The sequence below is a fragment of the Saccostrea cucullata genome, unplaced genomic scaffold (genome assembly GCF_032062105.1).
Source record: "Saccostrea cucullata isolate Sc308-1 unplaced genomic scaffold, CSIRO_AGI_Scuc_v1 ctg4420, whole genome shotgun sequence".
Taxonomy (NCBI): domain Eukaryota; kingdom Metazoa; phylum Mollusca; class Bivalvia; order Ostreida; family Ostreidae; genus Saccostrea; species Saccostrea cuccullata.
In genome coordinates this window covers 22,981-42,045 of record NW_026931229.1, presented here as the reverse complement: position 1 = coordinate 42,045, position 19,065 = coordinate 22,981, and the positions used below count along the sequence as shown (strand labels likewise).

At 32.5% G+C, this 19,065-nt stretch overlaps 1 protein-coding gene across 1 annotated transcript; it reads right to left on the bottom strand.

Annotated features, from left to right (window-relative positions):
• Window positions 1-336: 336 nt before the first annotated feature.
• On the bottom strand, window positions 337-2,567 carry LOC134231898 (uncharacterized). The gene is made up of 4 exons (XM_062713853.1): window positions 2,554-2,567; window positions 2,046-2,207; window positions 1,244-1,477; window positions 337-668 (listed from the first exon to the last, which is right to left on the bottom strand). The coding sequence occupies exons 2-4, from the start codon at window positions 2,185-2,187 to the stop codon at window positions 421-423; spliced, it is 624 nt and encodes a 207-aa protein (XP_062569837.1). The 5' UTR covers window positions 2,188-2,207; window positions 2,554-2,567; the 3' UTR covers window positions 337-420.
• Between the last annotated feature and the right edge of the window lie 16,498 nt (window positions 2,568-19,065).

The window sequence follows — 19,065 nt, the reverse complement described above, 5'->3', positions numbered from 1 at the left end:
AATGGGTAAATCGATGCACAATTAATTAATAATAGTTACTTCCTTTCTAGAAATATAACCTTATAACCGGGCCATAATTTTCACGAATTGTTGTTACTCCTCTATATAATCCTATCGAATACTTCCATACGGGAGAACTTTAAATTTGCAAGCTCATTGTCTCGCGTAATTATGCAAAAAATAAAATTCTCGCGAATAAAAAGTGATTTTCAGGATTCAAGCTCAAAAGTCTTTGTTAACAATACAGATCAGGAGCAGAGCCCATTTTAGTTGTGTCTGAAGACTATGAATCAATTACAAACGACATACATCTCAGTAAGTTTATTTTCAAAAAAGAAAAAGGCTTTTAAACAATCTAAATTGAAAAAAATTATAAATCATTAAAATTCGGTAAAAACATACATTTATTTTTATATTCATTCAACAGTTTTCAGAACAAACGACACACAATAATTCCGATCCATTCCTGTATGGTGGGCATGTCAAACTTCCACACCGAGTTTCCACTGGATAGAATAAATAGCCGTTGGCGTTTCCAGGTCCCCCTGGCAGAGTCTCAGGTTGAGCGTCCATACAGGTGAAGGTGGAGGCAGAAACGTGTTCGAATTTTCCTGACATCAGATATCCCCAGTATTCCACTTTCCATCCGGCATAACAAGATTTTCTGGCTTTGTTGTATAATAAAAAATTGAGAAGACATTCTACATTATTCAAAATGTTCATAATATTCATAAGTGTTCAATCTAATAGAATTGCAGAAAAACATTGCTTAACACAATTTGATTGATTGTTTGAATGTATGTTGTTTTGCGCTCCATTCGAGAATTTTTCACTATGTGTAGAGACGTCTTCATATACCAGTGAAGGGCTTAAGATTTTGACTTATACGTGGCACTCAGGTCCACTGAGTAGTGGGATCTTTACCTGCCGTTACACGGGTCCTCGGTTTTTAAGGTCTCATCCGTAGGACCCGCAACTTTCACTTCAAGTGCCAAACTCATGACGAAGGAACAATTGCTACCCATTTTTTATCGACTCAGGTCAGTCGCGGACGAAATTCGAACTTACATTTAGTTTAATAAACTGTTAGTGTCACACTTTGATGTAGTAGCGGCAAATATAAACAATATGAATTCCAAAACTTTCATAGAAACATTAGAAAGTATCGACAATTCTAGTTTTATGTCTTTCAGTTTGTCTTTGAACAGATCATTGATGTTAACTTTAAAAATCATATCTATACCTGGAATAACTAAGACGGGCTTGTCGTTTTGAGTGCTACAGACAGCACAGGGCACATCATGGTCGTGAATATCGGACATTACGATATCTTTGTAAGCTTCGTATTCAGCTCCATAGACCAGTCCTCTTGCGTTATCTTGCACTGTGTTATGGATCCCCCACTCTGGATTTGTCGGTAAACAGAGCGGTTCAACTGCCCCTCCTGGGTGCTTATAATGACTTCCTGCAGCATAACCTAAAACACATTCAAAGTAATCATTAATTCTATTTAAGGAATTAATTAAATATCTACCCAAATTATACACTGTTTAACCTGGGGTGGGGCAGATTACACTTTAAAATCTGCTGTCTTGGTTAACTATTAAATCATTCCCTTCCGTCTTAAAGTGTAGAAAATAAGATGGTTTCTTCCTCAAAATTCATTTAAATTGTACGCATTTTAAGTATAATGTCAGTGGTTTGATTCGTTTTTGACGTTCTATTGTGGCGTAGGCACAGGTAAACATGCAACATAAATATACATGATTTAATTATTTATGTCAATATGCAAAATAATTGTGTTGACATGCAAGATACCACAACATTATGTAGACATGCTTCCCCATTCTTTGACAATTTTCGAAAACAGCACATCATGGTTGCTTGGAAAACAGAACAGATCATGGTTGCTGACTTTGGGAAGTTCTTGCAAACCATAGTTGATAACTGATAGCTGAATAAATTAAAGGTGCTGTCTGTGGATATTTGTTACGAGCAGTGACTCTTTGGATACTTTGTACAATTTTGTCAATAGTAAACCTTACCTGAATAGATAAGGGTTGCTGTCGCGGGACACGTCGTGCGGCCCCATCGGGTGTAAACAGTTCCCCAAGGCGGAAAGCACTGTCCAGCTTGAAAAGTGACTACTACCACGATCAGGACAACAGAGAAAATGGTGACAGCCATTTTCAGACTATTTCGATCTCCTTTAAAAGAAGAGCTCCATATAAAAATATGCAAAAATGATCAAATTTTAAAACTAAAATGTATGATTGTTTTCTTTGCCAAATGAAAGATACTGTATCTAAAACAATAAGTTAAATCTGGTAGTTAATTAAGGGTTTATTTGTTGACCCTACAGCCTCCTTAAAGAAATATTGAATAAGGACAATAAAATATATTCATTTTTATATGTATTCAATATTTCAAACCATTCCCCATAAAGTAAAAAAAAATAACACTGAAGAAATTTTTTTAAAGTAAAAAAATTTAAAATATGTAGAGAAACACATTTCCTTTTTTTAAAATTTAATTTATATTATTTTAATTTACCTTAAATCGGTGCTCTTCGAAGTCGTAAAGGCCTGAGATGCATGGTCTTTTATATAAAAGACCCCTACCTTCTGGTACACCCCTAATTTCAGACGTGGCATATTGACAGGTGAAGAAAGAAACAAGCTTGGAGATTGAAATTTGAATATTTCTGATTATGAATCATTAATCAACATTTAATATTTTATGATTTTTCTGATATGGTCAACAATTCGTATAATTTCAAATGACCATAAAATTTACCAAATTACAATAATGAAAAATCAGCAGACCTTTTCGAAAAGATATTTAGGTAAAAGTTATACCAACGATCCATTAAGCAACAACAGGCCCAGAGGCCACATCGCTCACCTGAGCACATCGGCCAGGAAAAAGCTTAAATTAGATCAGAATTAAAAAGTTTACTGAAGGGATGGGGAGGGGGCTTGAATTCTAATACTACATGATATGAGAATCCATATCAGTTTTGCATATAACTTCTTGAGAATGATTTTTAAGATATATTGTTTGTATATATTACTTTGTAATAATTTGATTTTGACTACCATTGTTTCCCTCCTACCCAAAAGGGATCTCATGATTTGAACAAATTTAAATCTTCAATGCATGAAAATGCTTACATGTCAATATGACTTAACATAGCTCTTCTGTTATTGAGATTTTCCCCTTTATTTTCCTATGTAAATCTTTTATCCACCATGGAGATTTTCCCTCACTTGGATGTTATGATTTGAACAAATTGAATTCTACACTACCCGAGGATTTAGAACATTGTGGCCCCACCCTACCCCCTGAGGTCATGATTTGAACAATCTTTAATGTACACTATTTGAGGATGATTCAACATGAAAATCATCTTTCCTGTCCTAATGGCTCTTGAGAAAAAGGTTTTTTTAAAAAAGATTTCCCCTGTATATTCCAATGTAAAATTTTGATCGGCCATTGTGGCCCCACCCTACTCCCTGTGGCCATAATTTGATTCAATTTGAATGTATACTACCAGAGGATGATTCAACATGAAAATCATCTTTCCTGTCCCTATGGATCTTAAACAGAAGATTTTTAAAGATTTTTCCAATATATTCCTATGTAAAACTTTGATCGGCCATTGGGGCCCCAGCCTACTCCCTTGGGTCATGACTTGAACAAATTTGAATGTACATTACTAAGGATGATTCAACATAAGTTTTATATTTCCTGTCCCAGTGGTTATTGAGAAGATTTTAAAGATTTTCTCAATATATTCCTATGTAAAAATTCGATCGGCCATTGTGGCCCCACCCTACCCCCAGTGGTCATGATTTGAACAAACTTGAATCTACACTAACTGAGGATGATTCCATATGAGTTTCATCTTTCCTGGCCCAGTGAAGATTTTTAAAAGATGCCATTAATTTTTCACTAATTCATAATTATCTCCCCTTGAAAGTAGGCGTGGCCCTTCATTTGAACAAACTTGAACCCCCTTTACCCAAGGATACTTTGTACCAAGTGTGGTTGTATTTGGACCAGTGGTTCTTGAGAAGATGAAAATGTAACAAGTTAACAACAACGACATTGACAGACAACGGACAAATTTTGATCAGAAAAGCTCACTTGAGCCTTCGGCACAGGTCAGCTAAAAAAATATATGATTGCAAAACGAACGACTTTCTTTGCAAAATAATACTACGAACTTTAAAATGCACCACAAATTATTATAATCGCGCAACACACAGTGATGAATAAAAGTGCACGGAATCAAGATATATGGTCTTTCAACAAATTAAAAAAATTGAATAAAAGTGCATGTAGTCAGATATATGATTTTCCACCAAATTAACAAATTTTAATGAACGTGCGATAAAATTCGTTTGGTTGCTCTGCATAATTTCTCAAACAGATGTGTCAATTCGTAGCGAGACACCTTTCCAAAACAAGGACTACATGCCTGTTGTTATGCGTGTCGTAGGTACAATAAGTAGAAATGTTGAATATATAGTACTTAAGACTCCAGCCGTCCACTAACAATGTAAATCTATGTTCAAGTTAACCTTTTCGCGTACATGGTTCTACAGAGCTTGGCCCACGAAGGGTCAAAATAAGCCCTGTAAAATGGTCAAAATTAAACTGAAGTTTTGGCCAAATATTTTTTGCTTAAAAGATAGTCTAGGTATTGTAGTTTATCAAAGTGGAAAAAATCTTGGAGTTCCATATTTGTATACCAGAGATCTATAGCCCCAAAATCATAGAAAATCAGGAATTTGCTTGATTTATCACATTTTGGGGGCTAAATAGTCAAATTTTACATAGAGCACAGGCCTGCCCCAAATTTATTTAGGGTTCAGTTTAAAACTAACATCAAGAGGTTTCTATTCAGGAAAAAAATTTTGTGGGGCAGAAGTGTGCTCATACCTTAAAACGAACATTTCCACAAAAATCCGAATTTCCTCAGTTTTAACCCTTTTGCCCCCTTGTAAATTATTATGGTTATAGAATTTGTAAGAATATTACACTTTTTTCACCAAAAAGTATCATACTACGATTTTTTAGTTGTTCAGTACACTTTAGTAGGTGTATAGGTCCACAATTTTTTTTTTTTTGGGGGGGGAGGGGGGGGGGGCAGTTTACTGTAATTAGTTGATCCCACACTAGAGGTAAACAAATATTGTCGGACTTTTCTTTGAAGCCATGCGTATAAAACGTATGTATTATGTATCAGCAAAAGAAAAGAATACATTATATAAATGGTGCCTGTTTTGGAGGGTAACATATGAAATTGACACCCCAATGGTTTTCCGAGGGGTGTCAATTTCAAATGTTTGTAACCCTCAAAAACAGGCACCATTTATTTTATTATACTGAATGTCTTATTGATTTAGGATGTCAGCAAAAAAAAAAAAAAACGTCGATCGTCTTTACGTTCATGTATAGAAATCTTTCACACTCACCGGTTCACTAATCTCCTTATTGTTTGTTTGATACTCGAATTAGAGTCATTTATCATATAAAGTTTCGTTATTTCTGGCTCGCTAGCATGTTTCCTACACTAGCAAGCATGTATCGTCTGTCGTTTGTTGTTTTCAAGTAAGCTATATCGGACGCAAGCTTTTATTGACGTCAAGTTAATTCCAGTTCTTTCAAACGCGCAACTGACGTTTTGAGAATTCTACGGTGAACCGTACGCGCATAATTTCCACGCAGGTGGCATTACCGTTGTGTTACCCGTTGTCACGTGTGTTGCTAAGGCTCAGGGTAATCGAACGGATTGTTAACTGCGTCTAAACCAATCAGATTTTAGTATTTAACATGAAAGTATAATAATAAAAAATGCTAAATAAGAGCTACAGAACTTTTTAAAAAAAACATTAATTTTGAAGTTGTATACAAATACTGGGTGTATATTCAAAGTCATATTAGCTATTGACGTATTGTTATTGTTTGGCATTGCTCAGTAAAATGGACACGAAATACGTACGTGCATGTATAATTATAACACGTAAAATTCTACATCTTCATCCTTAATTAAAATCATGGCTTTTCCTTAAACCATGTGTGTATACAATGATATATCAGCCTATTCGAACTGCCATCAGGAAGATTTGGTCTACAGCAGTTGAGAAGTGAAAGTAAAGTTTTCACTAAATATCAGAAACAACATAAAACATTTAATGAAATAAATAAAGACACAGCAATTTTATTTATTTTTTAAATTAATACTCATACTGATTACATGTAGCTTTTGAGTAAATTCTTCAAGGAAAGCAAATCCTCTTTTTTTCAGGCATTATTAGAGCTATGAAGGTCCTAGGAAGAAATGTGGGGGTGGGGGTTGCAGCCACGAACCCACAAAAATTATATATAATTTCATTTTTCACTTAGGTTTGTTTTAAGGTGTGTGAAAAAACTCTCACAAGATTCGAACTCTATCCAAAGGTCAAGGTTGGGCATAATACTGAACCCATTTTTTCTCTTAATCTCAACATGTTAACCACTACGCTAAGAGGGCTTTTTGTCATCAATGTATGTTCGAGTGCTTTAGGTAAATCGTGTTGTTGAATTAAATATCTTTCCATAAATATTCGCTTTTTATATTGAATAGTTACTGACTCCAATTTTTTAAAACGTTAAATAGATTTTACATTAACTTTTCAATCTTTTAAACATTAATGTGGAATGGAGACTTGACCAGACCCATTTATATAAAAAAAACAAAACAATTTATAACCATTTTCCGGTAAATATGCGTAAATGTAAGTCAACGCAAGCTTAAAAAATATCAATTAAGTCATGCAATGAAATAGATGAATCAAACGTGTTAAAGATGACATAACTGACAACATAATTTTTGAAAAATAAAACTTTTCCGTGAATATTGGAAATTGAGAAATATAATGTCTCGGAGCGGGAGATTGTCCTCGCCTTTTACGTCCTCTTTCTTTTAAAAGGCATTTGAAGGTTGAATTAAAAGCTATAATTTCAGATTCAGTCTTTTTTTAATTTAATAGAAGTTAATGCTTTTGTCTTCCAATAAGATGTATAAACATGCTTAACTTTGGTTTCATCATGCCTTTTTTCCAAATATATACCTAGTATAGACATTTTAAATTGCTTCGTAGGTTTGGCCCCCCACTTTCCACAGGCAGGTCGCAGTATAGTTTAAAAATGAGGAAAGTGGTAGTGTTTGGTAAACCCCCCCCCCCCTTTAATTCGCTTCCGACGCCAATGCATTATAATTATATATTTGTATACTCACTAGTTTGCCACAATTGTCTTTATTAATAAAGGCCTCTTAACACAAAGAGAGACATATAGGAAAAGTAAAATTTTCGGCTTATTATAAGTTAATGATTTTTCTAGCTCATTATACTCAAAGGTGTGTTGTAATCTCAGTGATGTCTTTATCATAACAGTCCACAATAATGAATTTGTGGTGTATAGTAAAATTAATGTCCGGTAATGTCTGGCAACTTTTAGTGATCTTGTAATTTTTTTTACATTAATTTTGTTAATTTCTGAACAGCGTTACTTGGGACATCGCCCATGATGATGACTATCAAGTCCCAGATTCTTTTACGCGAATATTCAGAGGGTTTAATGTTGAAAATGATGGCTTAAGAGTTATTAACGAAATTGTATCTGTTGATGATGGTGTTTCATGTGGTAGAAAATGACTAAGTATTTATTTTCTTAACAATATAGTGAATGTTTCGGCAGAACTGCTTACAAGAATATCTTTTTGCAATAAAAATTCCATGCAAATTGAATTCAACCCAGGGACGTAGCAACAGGGGGGACCAGGGGGGGGGGGGGGCTGCCCAACATTACCTTTACTATAGTAATTATTCATGGGAAGGATGGTCAGCCCCCCCCCCCCCCACTTTTTACCATAGTATAGTGATATCAAGGAAATGTAGGGAAAAAATTGGAAGTGAAAGTAACTTGGCTTTGAAAAAGTTGGTCACACTACCCCCCCCCCCCCCCCCCCCCCCCCCCGGAAATAGGATTTTCGAGTTTGGGCAACACTTTTAATTTTCCGGTTTTTTTTTTTGGCTTGTCAACTTTTACAGGGGTAAGTTAAAAAAATTTTTTCTCTGGTTGGCCTCCCCACTTTCAAAAACGATGCTACGTGCCTGCAACCAGAATCTCTTTTTAAATGTACATTGGTTTGGTGGATATTTGTGCATTCTTGAGGTCATTTTTCAAATATTTCAAACACAAGATTTCGCAAAATTACTTCAAACAGATGTATAATGATTGTTATGAATGGGGTGCAAGCGCACTCTCATAGATGACTTATTTGGAAATAAATCCCATTATCTTATTTTATATTTGTCCGTAACAGAGTGGGGCGGTCAATATTATTTTGCCTAGTTTTGATACGTACATTTTTATTAAGATGCTGCCCATGGCTTTAAAATTTAAACACTGGCAAATTCCTGCATTAAATGAAAGTTAGAGGAAGCCACCCACCCCTAACAGAATAGAACTTTTTGAGGGGGTGTAGTCACAGGGGCCAGTGATTACTAGTATATTTACTTTTTATGTATTAACTATATAAATATATCTTTATATACAAATACGAAGCAAGAAATATTCCTTTTGGTGTATTTAGTGAGAAGGTAAAATCAAACATAGTATTACCGACCGCACGCAGTTTTTCAGGAAGATTGTTGCTGCATGTTAATTTTTTGTGGAGGTTTTCTCCTCCAACCCAACCCAAACTTACATTCAAAAACATTCAAAAAATTTGCTATTGGGCCTTGTATTGTTAGAATCGCACAAAATACGACTGGACATGTAATTCTATTAAACTGATAATGTCATACCTGGTAGTCAATTATCCATTATCAAGTCATTTCTGTGTTTACAGTCACATATTTTTTATTGCCCCATATGACGTTACGTCACGTTATACCAATTATGACGTTCCGTTCACAGTTTTCTAGTAAAACAATGCCATATTGCAAATTCTCTTAAAGAAAAAGTAAAATAGATATCAAAAAAAGAAAAACAGTTCTATAAAGCTTGAAGTCTATACTATGTGTTATCAAAATTTCATTTACTTTTTTAATGAGGCATTTTTTGACCTTTCGTGGGCTTAACTCTTTTGCGGAGTAATTACTGTTCACCCCCGTTTTATTTTTGCCCCGTTCGCCCTACTAATCACAGGAGGACGAAAATAAAACGGTAGAATGTAAGAAACACGGTATGATTTTTTTTTAAAGAATTGATATAGGGCGAATTTTAAATCTTTTCAGTGTGAAAGGGCGAAAATAACACTGCGAAAATAACCCTGTATGAATAAACTGCGAGAGATTTATAAAAATGGATTGAATTAAACATTTAACTCGATTATTTACCATTTTATGTATAATATTTCCATTTTATGCACAAAATGATTTGATATCAACATGCCCGTAGTCCTTCTTTGGGAACGGGGATCGTAATTTCTATTTTGATGTTAGATTTGTTTTTAAAAGCGGTAAAAGTTCTGTTATAGTGCGGTTTAAGAATCTGCTGCTGCTTTTACAGCCATCTTCAGACTAAGACATATATATACCTGACGTTACTTAATTTTTCTTTTAATAAAAATATATTAAGTAGAGATACATGCATATAATACATGTATTTTATTGAGAGAAAATTAAGTAATGTTAGTTGTTAGCCTGTGGATTTCTTCTTATGTTACGTTTGATGGCATTAATAATCTGCTACCTACATACAAGATAGATCTTAACCTAAGATGCAGCATAAATGTTGACATTCGGCTCGTTTATATCAAATTGCAAACTAATTATGTTGATGTGCAAGTGTTTCTCTTTAGAAGATCTAATGTTAATATTGGTACATTTAAACTTTCTAAAACCATTATATGGCATCAGATTCGACAAGGATTATGAAGACAGGCGACCTTTTTATATCAACATACGAGATGATTGATATGAACAGGTGCAACTTATTCACCATATGTAATTTTTTATCATTATCATATATTTATATGTAGGTATACGACTTTTTCACGAGTGATTGTGGACTTTAAAGATAGTCGGTGAACTTTAAGGCAGATGCTTTTTAAAAGGACACTACAGGTTTAGTGCATGGACGACGTTCCAACCGTTATTAAATGCAAACAGTAATAACTGAACAACTTTCTAATGCACATACAGACATAAAGGAGCTTTCAGTTGATGAATGAAAACGAAATTCACCAGTAACAGTAGAGGCATTTAAAAATGAATGAAAATTATCCAATGCAGGATATTTCCAGCGTACTTTTTATTACAGATTTCCAATAAAACAATCAATTGATATCAACTTAGAATTTCCGTTCATCAATACAAATAAAACAAAATAGATCTTCTGTCGTAACATGGTTACCTAGTGTGTTTTAATAGAAATATTTTAAGGATTTCTGATCCATAGCCAGGAAGGATAACTCCAAAAATTAATATTTAAATTGAAATGCATCAAAATGAAGCTTGAAAATAATTATTTTTTCATGCAACAATTTTTATTTTCATTTTATTTATCTTTATAAGATTCAATGTATTTGGAAGTCTTAGCAAAGGTCTTATAAAAGTTGACATTTGTACCCTACAAAAGGAAAAAAATAAAATTGAATACAGTTTTAGGGAAATAAGATTTTATTGAATCCAGCCATAAAATACGAAAGCCCAGAAGGCTCATTCGAGATTCAAGTTTCGAAATACGAGATTCGAAATTTGAGATTCTTAATTCGAGTCTCGAAATTCAAGATCCAAACTAACCAATTAAAAGGGGGTTCAACATTTGATTACTCCCCTTTGTTATGTTTTTACTTTCAAGAAATCTTTGAATATATTTTGAACAAAAGGGTCATTTGGTCAAATGATAATGCAAGAAAAAAATGTTTTATGTAATAAAACGAAATAAAAATAAAAGTTGGATTACATTTTGAAAAATACATATATGATTTTTTTTCTCATTAAAAAAAGTAAATACGTATATATGGAATATTATATGGTCTTATTGTTGACTTGCGGAACAAGTAGGTCGACTATTTTTTTTAATCAGATCATTGCTGAGGGAGAATATTGTATCTGATTATAATTAGATATGAAATACTAGTATTATGAATCGTATCCACACTGCACAGTAATTCAAGGGTATATATTTCATCTATAATGGGTACATTTGTGCAGTGAGACTTGACTGCTGAATCGAACTGTAGTGTTACAAGGTTTCACGAGTATATTTTAGTCTTTGGTCATAACGGTATGGCCAGAGACTAAAATTTAAAACCATAACGCTATAGTTCTACATCTAATTTAGACTCATCTACTATTGATATAAGACAACATAAATGCCACATTTATTTTAATTCATATTGCCAATCTGTATTGTATTTATAATGTTAAATTAATTCAAGAAATCAAAGCCTTAGATTAAGATTAGTAATTAAATACTTAAGTTTTATGTATTTCCTCAATCAGGAAAACGAACGCGATTTTTGTGTTTCAATACTACGTCGCCTTTCAAATTTTACAAAGTAACATTTTCAGTGTGTTTGGAAAATAGGCAGGTGGGGTTGGTAGGGGTGGGCTTATTGTGAATCTTTAGACACTTGACACCTATTTATAACTTTGTTTTTATGTCAATAACCCGGAAACAAAGTAGACAATACAAAAATATATATACTCCTGATATATGTATTCTATTTAATATTTAAGACACCATAATATAAATTGAAACAATATATCTTGCTGATCAATAATCTAATGATAAATTTAATTTCCTTCTAATATATATAACACTCTTTCTTGCATTGAAAATTAATCAAATGACTCATTTGTTATTAATATATTAAACGATTTCATGATAATAAAATCACAATAAAGGGGAGTAATCAAATGGTAACCCGCTTTTGATTGGTTTATCTGGATTTTGAATCTCGAAACTCGAATTTCGAATCTCGAATTTAGAATCTCGTATTTCAAATCTCGAATTTCGTATTTCGAACCTCTAATCTCCAATGAGCCTTTTGGGTTTTCGTAATAAATACCTATGCTTTTTTGCATAATATGAAATTATAAGTGATTTGCGGTGTCTTGCAATGATAGCAAAAGCTGTCTACACTATGTATTATACAATACATGGCAGAAATAGAGGACAAAAATACCAAATAAGAATAAAAATCCTGACAATTTCTTTGAATGCTTGGATACCTATTGTTTTTTTTTTCAACCTAAAATTAGTAGAAAAAAAATATGTTATAAAAAGTGGGATGTAAAATACTTCAATATTCTATTCATTAAACACGCATTGCCATATCCGATATGTACAGATAATAATATTAATGAAATCATGGGAATGGTTTACATTCTGGGGGAACGTATTGTTTAAACTGAGAGAATGAAATACAATCCGAGATAAGGGAGACTGTAACTTGAGGGAACGAAATGATAAATATATATTATTACAACAGTAACTTGATCCGAACGGTCGTATCACGTCGAGTTGACAGGCGCGGATCATCAGATCTAACGAGACGCGAAGCGTCGAGTTTGATCTGATGATCCGCGCCTGTCAACTCGACGTGATACGGCTAAATTCAACAGTAAAACTGGGTGATACACCTTAGGTATATAATAATCTCTTAGAACGAACTGGCAATTCGTTTTAACAGATTGTCTATCCGAGAGAACGGATTGTACAATTCGAGAACTCGGTTTACTTTTATACATTTTTAAAAATCATATGTACCGTCATGGTTTTCGTACTTTTGATATCAGGCACCAACCTCCTTGTATTTAATTCATTTTATCTAGTTGAATTTCGAGCTTTTCCATACTCAGAAATAAACAATTGAAGATCTTATTGCAGGTCGCAAAAACATCTCATATTTGCATTTCAAATAGCCGAAATATGGCTGAAATATCGCCGACTCGGCGTTAATCAATAAACAGATATTAATACAACTGCAGATATTAGCGGGGTATTGGACATTTGCGGAATAGCGTACAGTGTACAACAGACTTCAGACTTCGGGCTTTAAATAAGGGGGAGCATCTCAAAGTGTAGAATTTATAAATCTTTTGCAATTGATATTATGGTTATCAATAAACAGCATATTTCTGCGACATTTATAAATAGGTCTGGAAATGAGGAACACTTGAATCACTTTAATGTTTCAGTCATAGTCTTTAAATTGGAACTCGCATCGAAAATGTATTTTCCTTTTCTCTCTTATTCACATCCTTATTCAATTATTCTTTACTTATTAAATTTTATTATTTATACTGGACTTTCAACATTTTTCTTTTAAAAATTGTTTTCTATATGCATGTTTTAACACCCTCTCCGAAAAAAGAGAAAAGGGTATGCCTAATGTATATCAAATTTGAAATAAATAGTGATGTACATTTGACTTTGTTCGAAACATGATGCAGATTCCTGATCTACTCAGCTTTCACAAATTTATACCGATTCAAATTACCTGGTTCAATTCATTTGAATAAGCTTGTCACCTACCCACCCCCACCCCCAATATACACATATCTTCAAATCCACATGCCTATTCTGTACATATTTTATATATCAAATAACTGGAGACATTAAGCTCTTAGTATCTTTAACATTTCTTTTATTCAATATTCAAGAAGACAAAAAAAAAACCACCCAATTATTTGATATAATATTTGAGAGACAGATTTTATTTATTGTCATTAACCTTGGATTCTAAATGTCCACTTTATTTAAAATAGGCTATTTTAGTATCGGTTTTTATACAGTAAAATATTAAAGCTTTGTCAAAATCCATGCTTTCTACTCAATTCATTTTCCAACGAAAAATGGCCAAGCAAATAGAACTTAAAGAGTATTATGCAAGTAATATATGACTTAAATTTCTGTATGCAGAGTGTAAAATATCCCTTATCTAATAGATTTACCCTTCAATCTCAACGCGTACTTTATTTGAGGTATAGAAACTACATGTACCATACCACAAAAAAGGGAAAGTAAAAAAACTTACCATGATTGTATACTTTTTTTATTGGGACAAAATTTATCCAGTTTTTAGACAATATTGACGCCGTTTTTCTCAGTTTCAAATAATCTAAATTTAAAAAAATTATTTATCACATTGAACGGAAGTGGTATCTTCAGTTTGCATATTAGAAAGAAATTGAAAGTGAACTTGAAATATAGCGTCTGTACAAGTTAATTTCTGAGATTGTAGTTGTTTGTAGTTCATTAATGATACTTTTCAATTTACACCCATTCTCAATATAAGGGCACAAATGCCTCTCTGATTTTTTAAAAAATGAAGTTCAAGATAACAATTTTTCTATCAATTACCTTTGAAAGAAAGTATCCGAAGATTTTGTTTCCAGATTTTTTTCATCAAATATTAAAACATGGGTTAATGACAAGACGGTAAAGTACAGGGTGATTTTATTCAGAAATGTAGCTTGAAATGTACGTTACTCTTTCTTCAATGTCCAAAAAAATATGTAAAAAAAATGTAGTCATTAAAATCACAATTGGAATATCTCATCTTAACACCAGCACATCCTACCAACTCTGTCAGCAACATATTTTCGCGGCATACGAACGTGCGTTTGATTTTTCCTTTCAAAAAACAAAGGTAACTTTTTGATCCAGATGTATAAAAACATTTTTTAAATGTATGCTTTAAATTCTTCTCTCTGTTTAGTTAAGAGCGATCAGTTTGGAATCTTGTCATTTTTTATAGATACTGGAACCTAACATGTACATGTAGTAAAATTCTATTTTGTAGTTACTTCTTTTTTAACATATATCCATGCCGATTTAGAAAACTATGTAAATGTAACGTACATTTCAAGATATATTTCTGTTTAATAAAAAGCTTAAAATTCATCTAAAATTCATTTAAAAATTCATCGTTTTGTTTCAGTTTATTCCAAAAAAGATTCTCTATGTAATCACATTGCGTTATATGTCACAATAACCACTATAAAAACACGATTGCCTCAGAATATGAGTAGGTAACGTACATTTCAAGCTTGTAATAATATGTGAATTAGTAATAAGAAAATATTGAAAAAAGCAATTATTGACATAAAAATCATATCAATGAAGCGTTTTAAGGCAGTAATATAAGAAATCATAATGTAACGAACGAGGTTATTGTCATCAACTACATGACTGTCACGTCACTTCGGTAACGTTCATTTAATATATTATTGGGGAGTCCCCTCCACCTCAGTTCATTACCATTCTTTTGTGCTGTTTCGCTGAAATTGACACCGGTCGTAGCCTAGTTACTTCTAACTGTGTGCAAGGGTACAGACAAAAAAATATAAGAGTCAGATGTATTTTGCTATGATCCAACAAATGTTCGTGTTTGGTCATTGAAACTTAACATAAATCTATTCCGAATATATCCATCGACAGTCTTGTTAACAATTTCATTTAGTATGTTGCAGCATCGCTTTTCAAAACGCAAACATACGTGCTTTTCAGCAGATCTGGAAAAATATAACCCAAAATGCAATGATTCAAACAAAACTGAGTATTCAGTATTTGAAATGTACGTGACCGTCTTGTGTTCTGGGTTTATTTGTTTTGTTTCTTTTTCTTTTCTTTTCTTTTTTTCTTTTTTTTTTACCAATTATAAGCCTATGCATACCTTGTTTTAAATTATCAACAACAATTCAATTAATATTGACGAAAAGTCGCATATGAAAAGTAAACAAACTGCAAAAAGTTTGCCAAAGATGAATTTAAGACACTTAGAAATAAATTTTCTAGCATGTGGTAACAGTTAAAAACATTTACGAGGATTGGAGGTGCATTTAGATGGATTTATGTGGCCAGTTGTCAAATGGATTGTAACGATAATTTTGTTTCGCTCGTGTAAACGCAATTCATTGACTTAATTTAAAAAATTGTCAGTTAGAAATACATAAAATGTACGTTACCATACGTAACGTACATTTCAAATATAAAAATCAATTCTCTTCCACAAGCATACGTTAGACACGCAATATGTTGATACTATTTGAACCTGCAAATCATAAGAAATGCATCATACAGGTTTCGTATTCAGAAATATATACCAGGTATCAAAATTATATTACATAATAATTGACATTAATATATTTTTTTCCTCAGCAGAGACGTTTCTTTTCATTAATTTTGGGATTTAGCCGACCTCCAACCTTTGAAACTTTCCTTTGTGTACACATTCGAGTGTGTGAAAGTATTAGAATACATGAAAATTCGTGCGAGATTCACTTAATTCGAATTTCATGGTAACGTACATTTCAGTCACGTACATTTCAAATGATCACTTTTCATGTAAATAATAGTTTTTAATTGTGTTAAGCAAAACGTCTTTGCCAGTTTACAGGATACAAGGGGTTGCTTATTCAGAGTCGTCTCATATTTTCTACTTAATATGTATTCTTAATGGAAGAATATAGGTAACGTACATTTCTTTCTTATCTCTACGATTGAAAATGTCTTTGATTCCGTAAACATATTTATAAAAGTTGCTCAAGTTGTTTTATTTCATGTTACATTATCTAAGTAGGAGTAATTAATCCTTTGAAATTTCAAATTTAGCCCATCAATAAATAAAGGAGAACAAAACTATCAGGTGTATAATCTTTGTGTTTGTTTGTAATGTGGTTGAAATAGAATTAAGCGACAGGGACATTGCACAATAAAAATTATTTATTATCACAAAGAAAATGTATTTATTGTTATGAAAAGAAATATATATGATACAAGGTTTAACTTATCAGAAAATTTTTACTTGAGAATCAAAACTATATATTACACAGAGGGGATTCAGAATAATATTTGCCTCGGCGACAGTAACGTACATTTCAAATAGGCTACTATATTTGAATTTGGAACTCCTTAAATACCCTTTCAGATCGATAATTATATGAATTCTTATTCATTGTTATATGACTATTTATAATGTTGATTTAAAAATTACATCAGTGGTATTTCTTTTAAATGAAAATGAGGCGACATTATTTGAGCCCTTATATTGAGAATGGGTGTTTAATAATGCATACTTAAATATAAGTTATTTCAAGAGGGTCCGATGTTTACAAACAAATTTTAGGCAAACTTTCTAATTAAACAAGCCCAAATACGAATTCAAAATTCTTCAATTTAATTTTTAATTGTTATCAGAGGCCTACATGTATACTATTTCAGATGATTTGTTATAGATTCATATTTTTTTTAAATTTTTTTAAGCTGCTCCCTTAGAAAAGTCCGCCTTTACATATCTGAAGTCCGAAGTCCGCTATTCGTTGTACGCTATTTCGCAAATGTCCATTAATATCGGGTAGTATACACGATTTCGCGGATAATACCCGATTTCGAGTATTCTCTCCGACCTGTTAAATTCATATTAATTATCTTGTATTTCAATATAAAAAAGTCGCCTGTCTTCATAATCCTGTTGCATCTGCTGTTGCATCTGATGCCATATAATGGTGTTAGAAAGTTTTCGTGTATCAACATTAAAATAAGATCTTCAACAGTGAAATACTTGCATATCAACATAATTAGTTTGCAAGTTGATATACACGAGAGGAATGTCTACATTTATGTTGTATCTTAACTTAATCTATCTTGTATGTAGGTGGCAGATTAATGCCAGCAAACTTAACAAAAGAATAAATCCACAGGTAACTGATATTACTTAATTTTCTCTAAATAAAATATTATACATGTACCTCTACCCAATATGTTTATTAAAAGAAAAATAAGTAACGTCAGGTACCCATCTCTTAGTCTAAAAATGGCTTCTAAAGCACGCCTGCAGCAGATATCTTTAAACAGCTCTATAACAGAACTCTAAAAACTTTTTAAAACTAATCTTACACCAAAAAATGGGGATTTAGATCCCTTTCCCAAAGAAGGATTAAGGACATGTTGATATCAAGTCATTCTGTGCAAAGGATAGAAATATTATACATATAAATAGTAAATACTCGAGTTATATGTTTAATTTTATTCATTATTATAAAGCTCTCGCACTTAATTACGCCAAAAAAGTTGGTGTTGTAGAACCATGTATTAGGACAGGTTAACTTGAGATTAAATTCACAATGTTAATGGACGGTTGGAGTCTTAAGTATATATTCAACATCTCTTCTTAAGGTGCCACCGACATGCATAACAACAGACAAGTAGTCCTTGTTTTAGAAAGGGATCTAGCTACAAATTGACACATTTCTTTGAGAAATTATGCAGCGCCACCAAACGACTATTATCGCGAGTTCATTTAAATTTGTTAATTTGGTGGAAAACCATAAAACTGATTTCATGCACTTTTATTCAAATTTGTTAATTTGGTGGAAAACCATTTATCTTGATTCCATGCACTTTTATTTCTATGGCAATTAAGGACATTGACAACGTTTCTGGCTTTCGAATTATAATTATTTGTTGCACATTTTAAAGTTCATCGAAATATATTGCAAAGAAAGTTGTTCGTTATATATATATATATATATATATATATATATATATATATATATATATATATATATATATATATGCTTTTTAGCTCACCTGAGCCCAAAGCTCAAGTGAGGTTTTCTGATCAAAATGTGTCCGTTGTCTGTCGATGTCGTTGTCGTCGTCGTTGTTGTTGTTGTAAACTTTTCACATTTTCATCTTCTTTTCAAGAATTACAAGACCAATTTCAACCAACTTGGTACAAAGTATCCTTGGATAAAGAGGGTTCAAGTTTGTTGAAATGAGGGGACATGCCCTCTTTCAAGAGGAGATAAATATGAATTAGTGAAAAATTAATGGCATTTTTAAAAAGTCTTCTTCTCAGAAACCACTGGGCCAGGAAAGATGAATATGTAGAATATTCTCACTGGAAAACAATTATGAAATTTGAAAGAAAGCCAATTTTGAAGTTTTTTTCAATAAGTACAAAAATCTCCAAAGTGAAAAGGTCAATGTAATTTGGTATCAAAGGAGAGGTCTTGCCACATAAAATACTTAATATGTAGAGCACCTAGC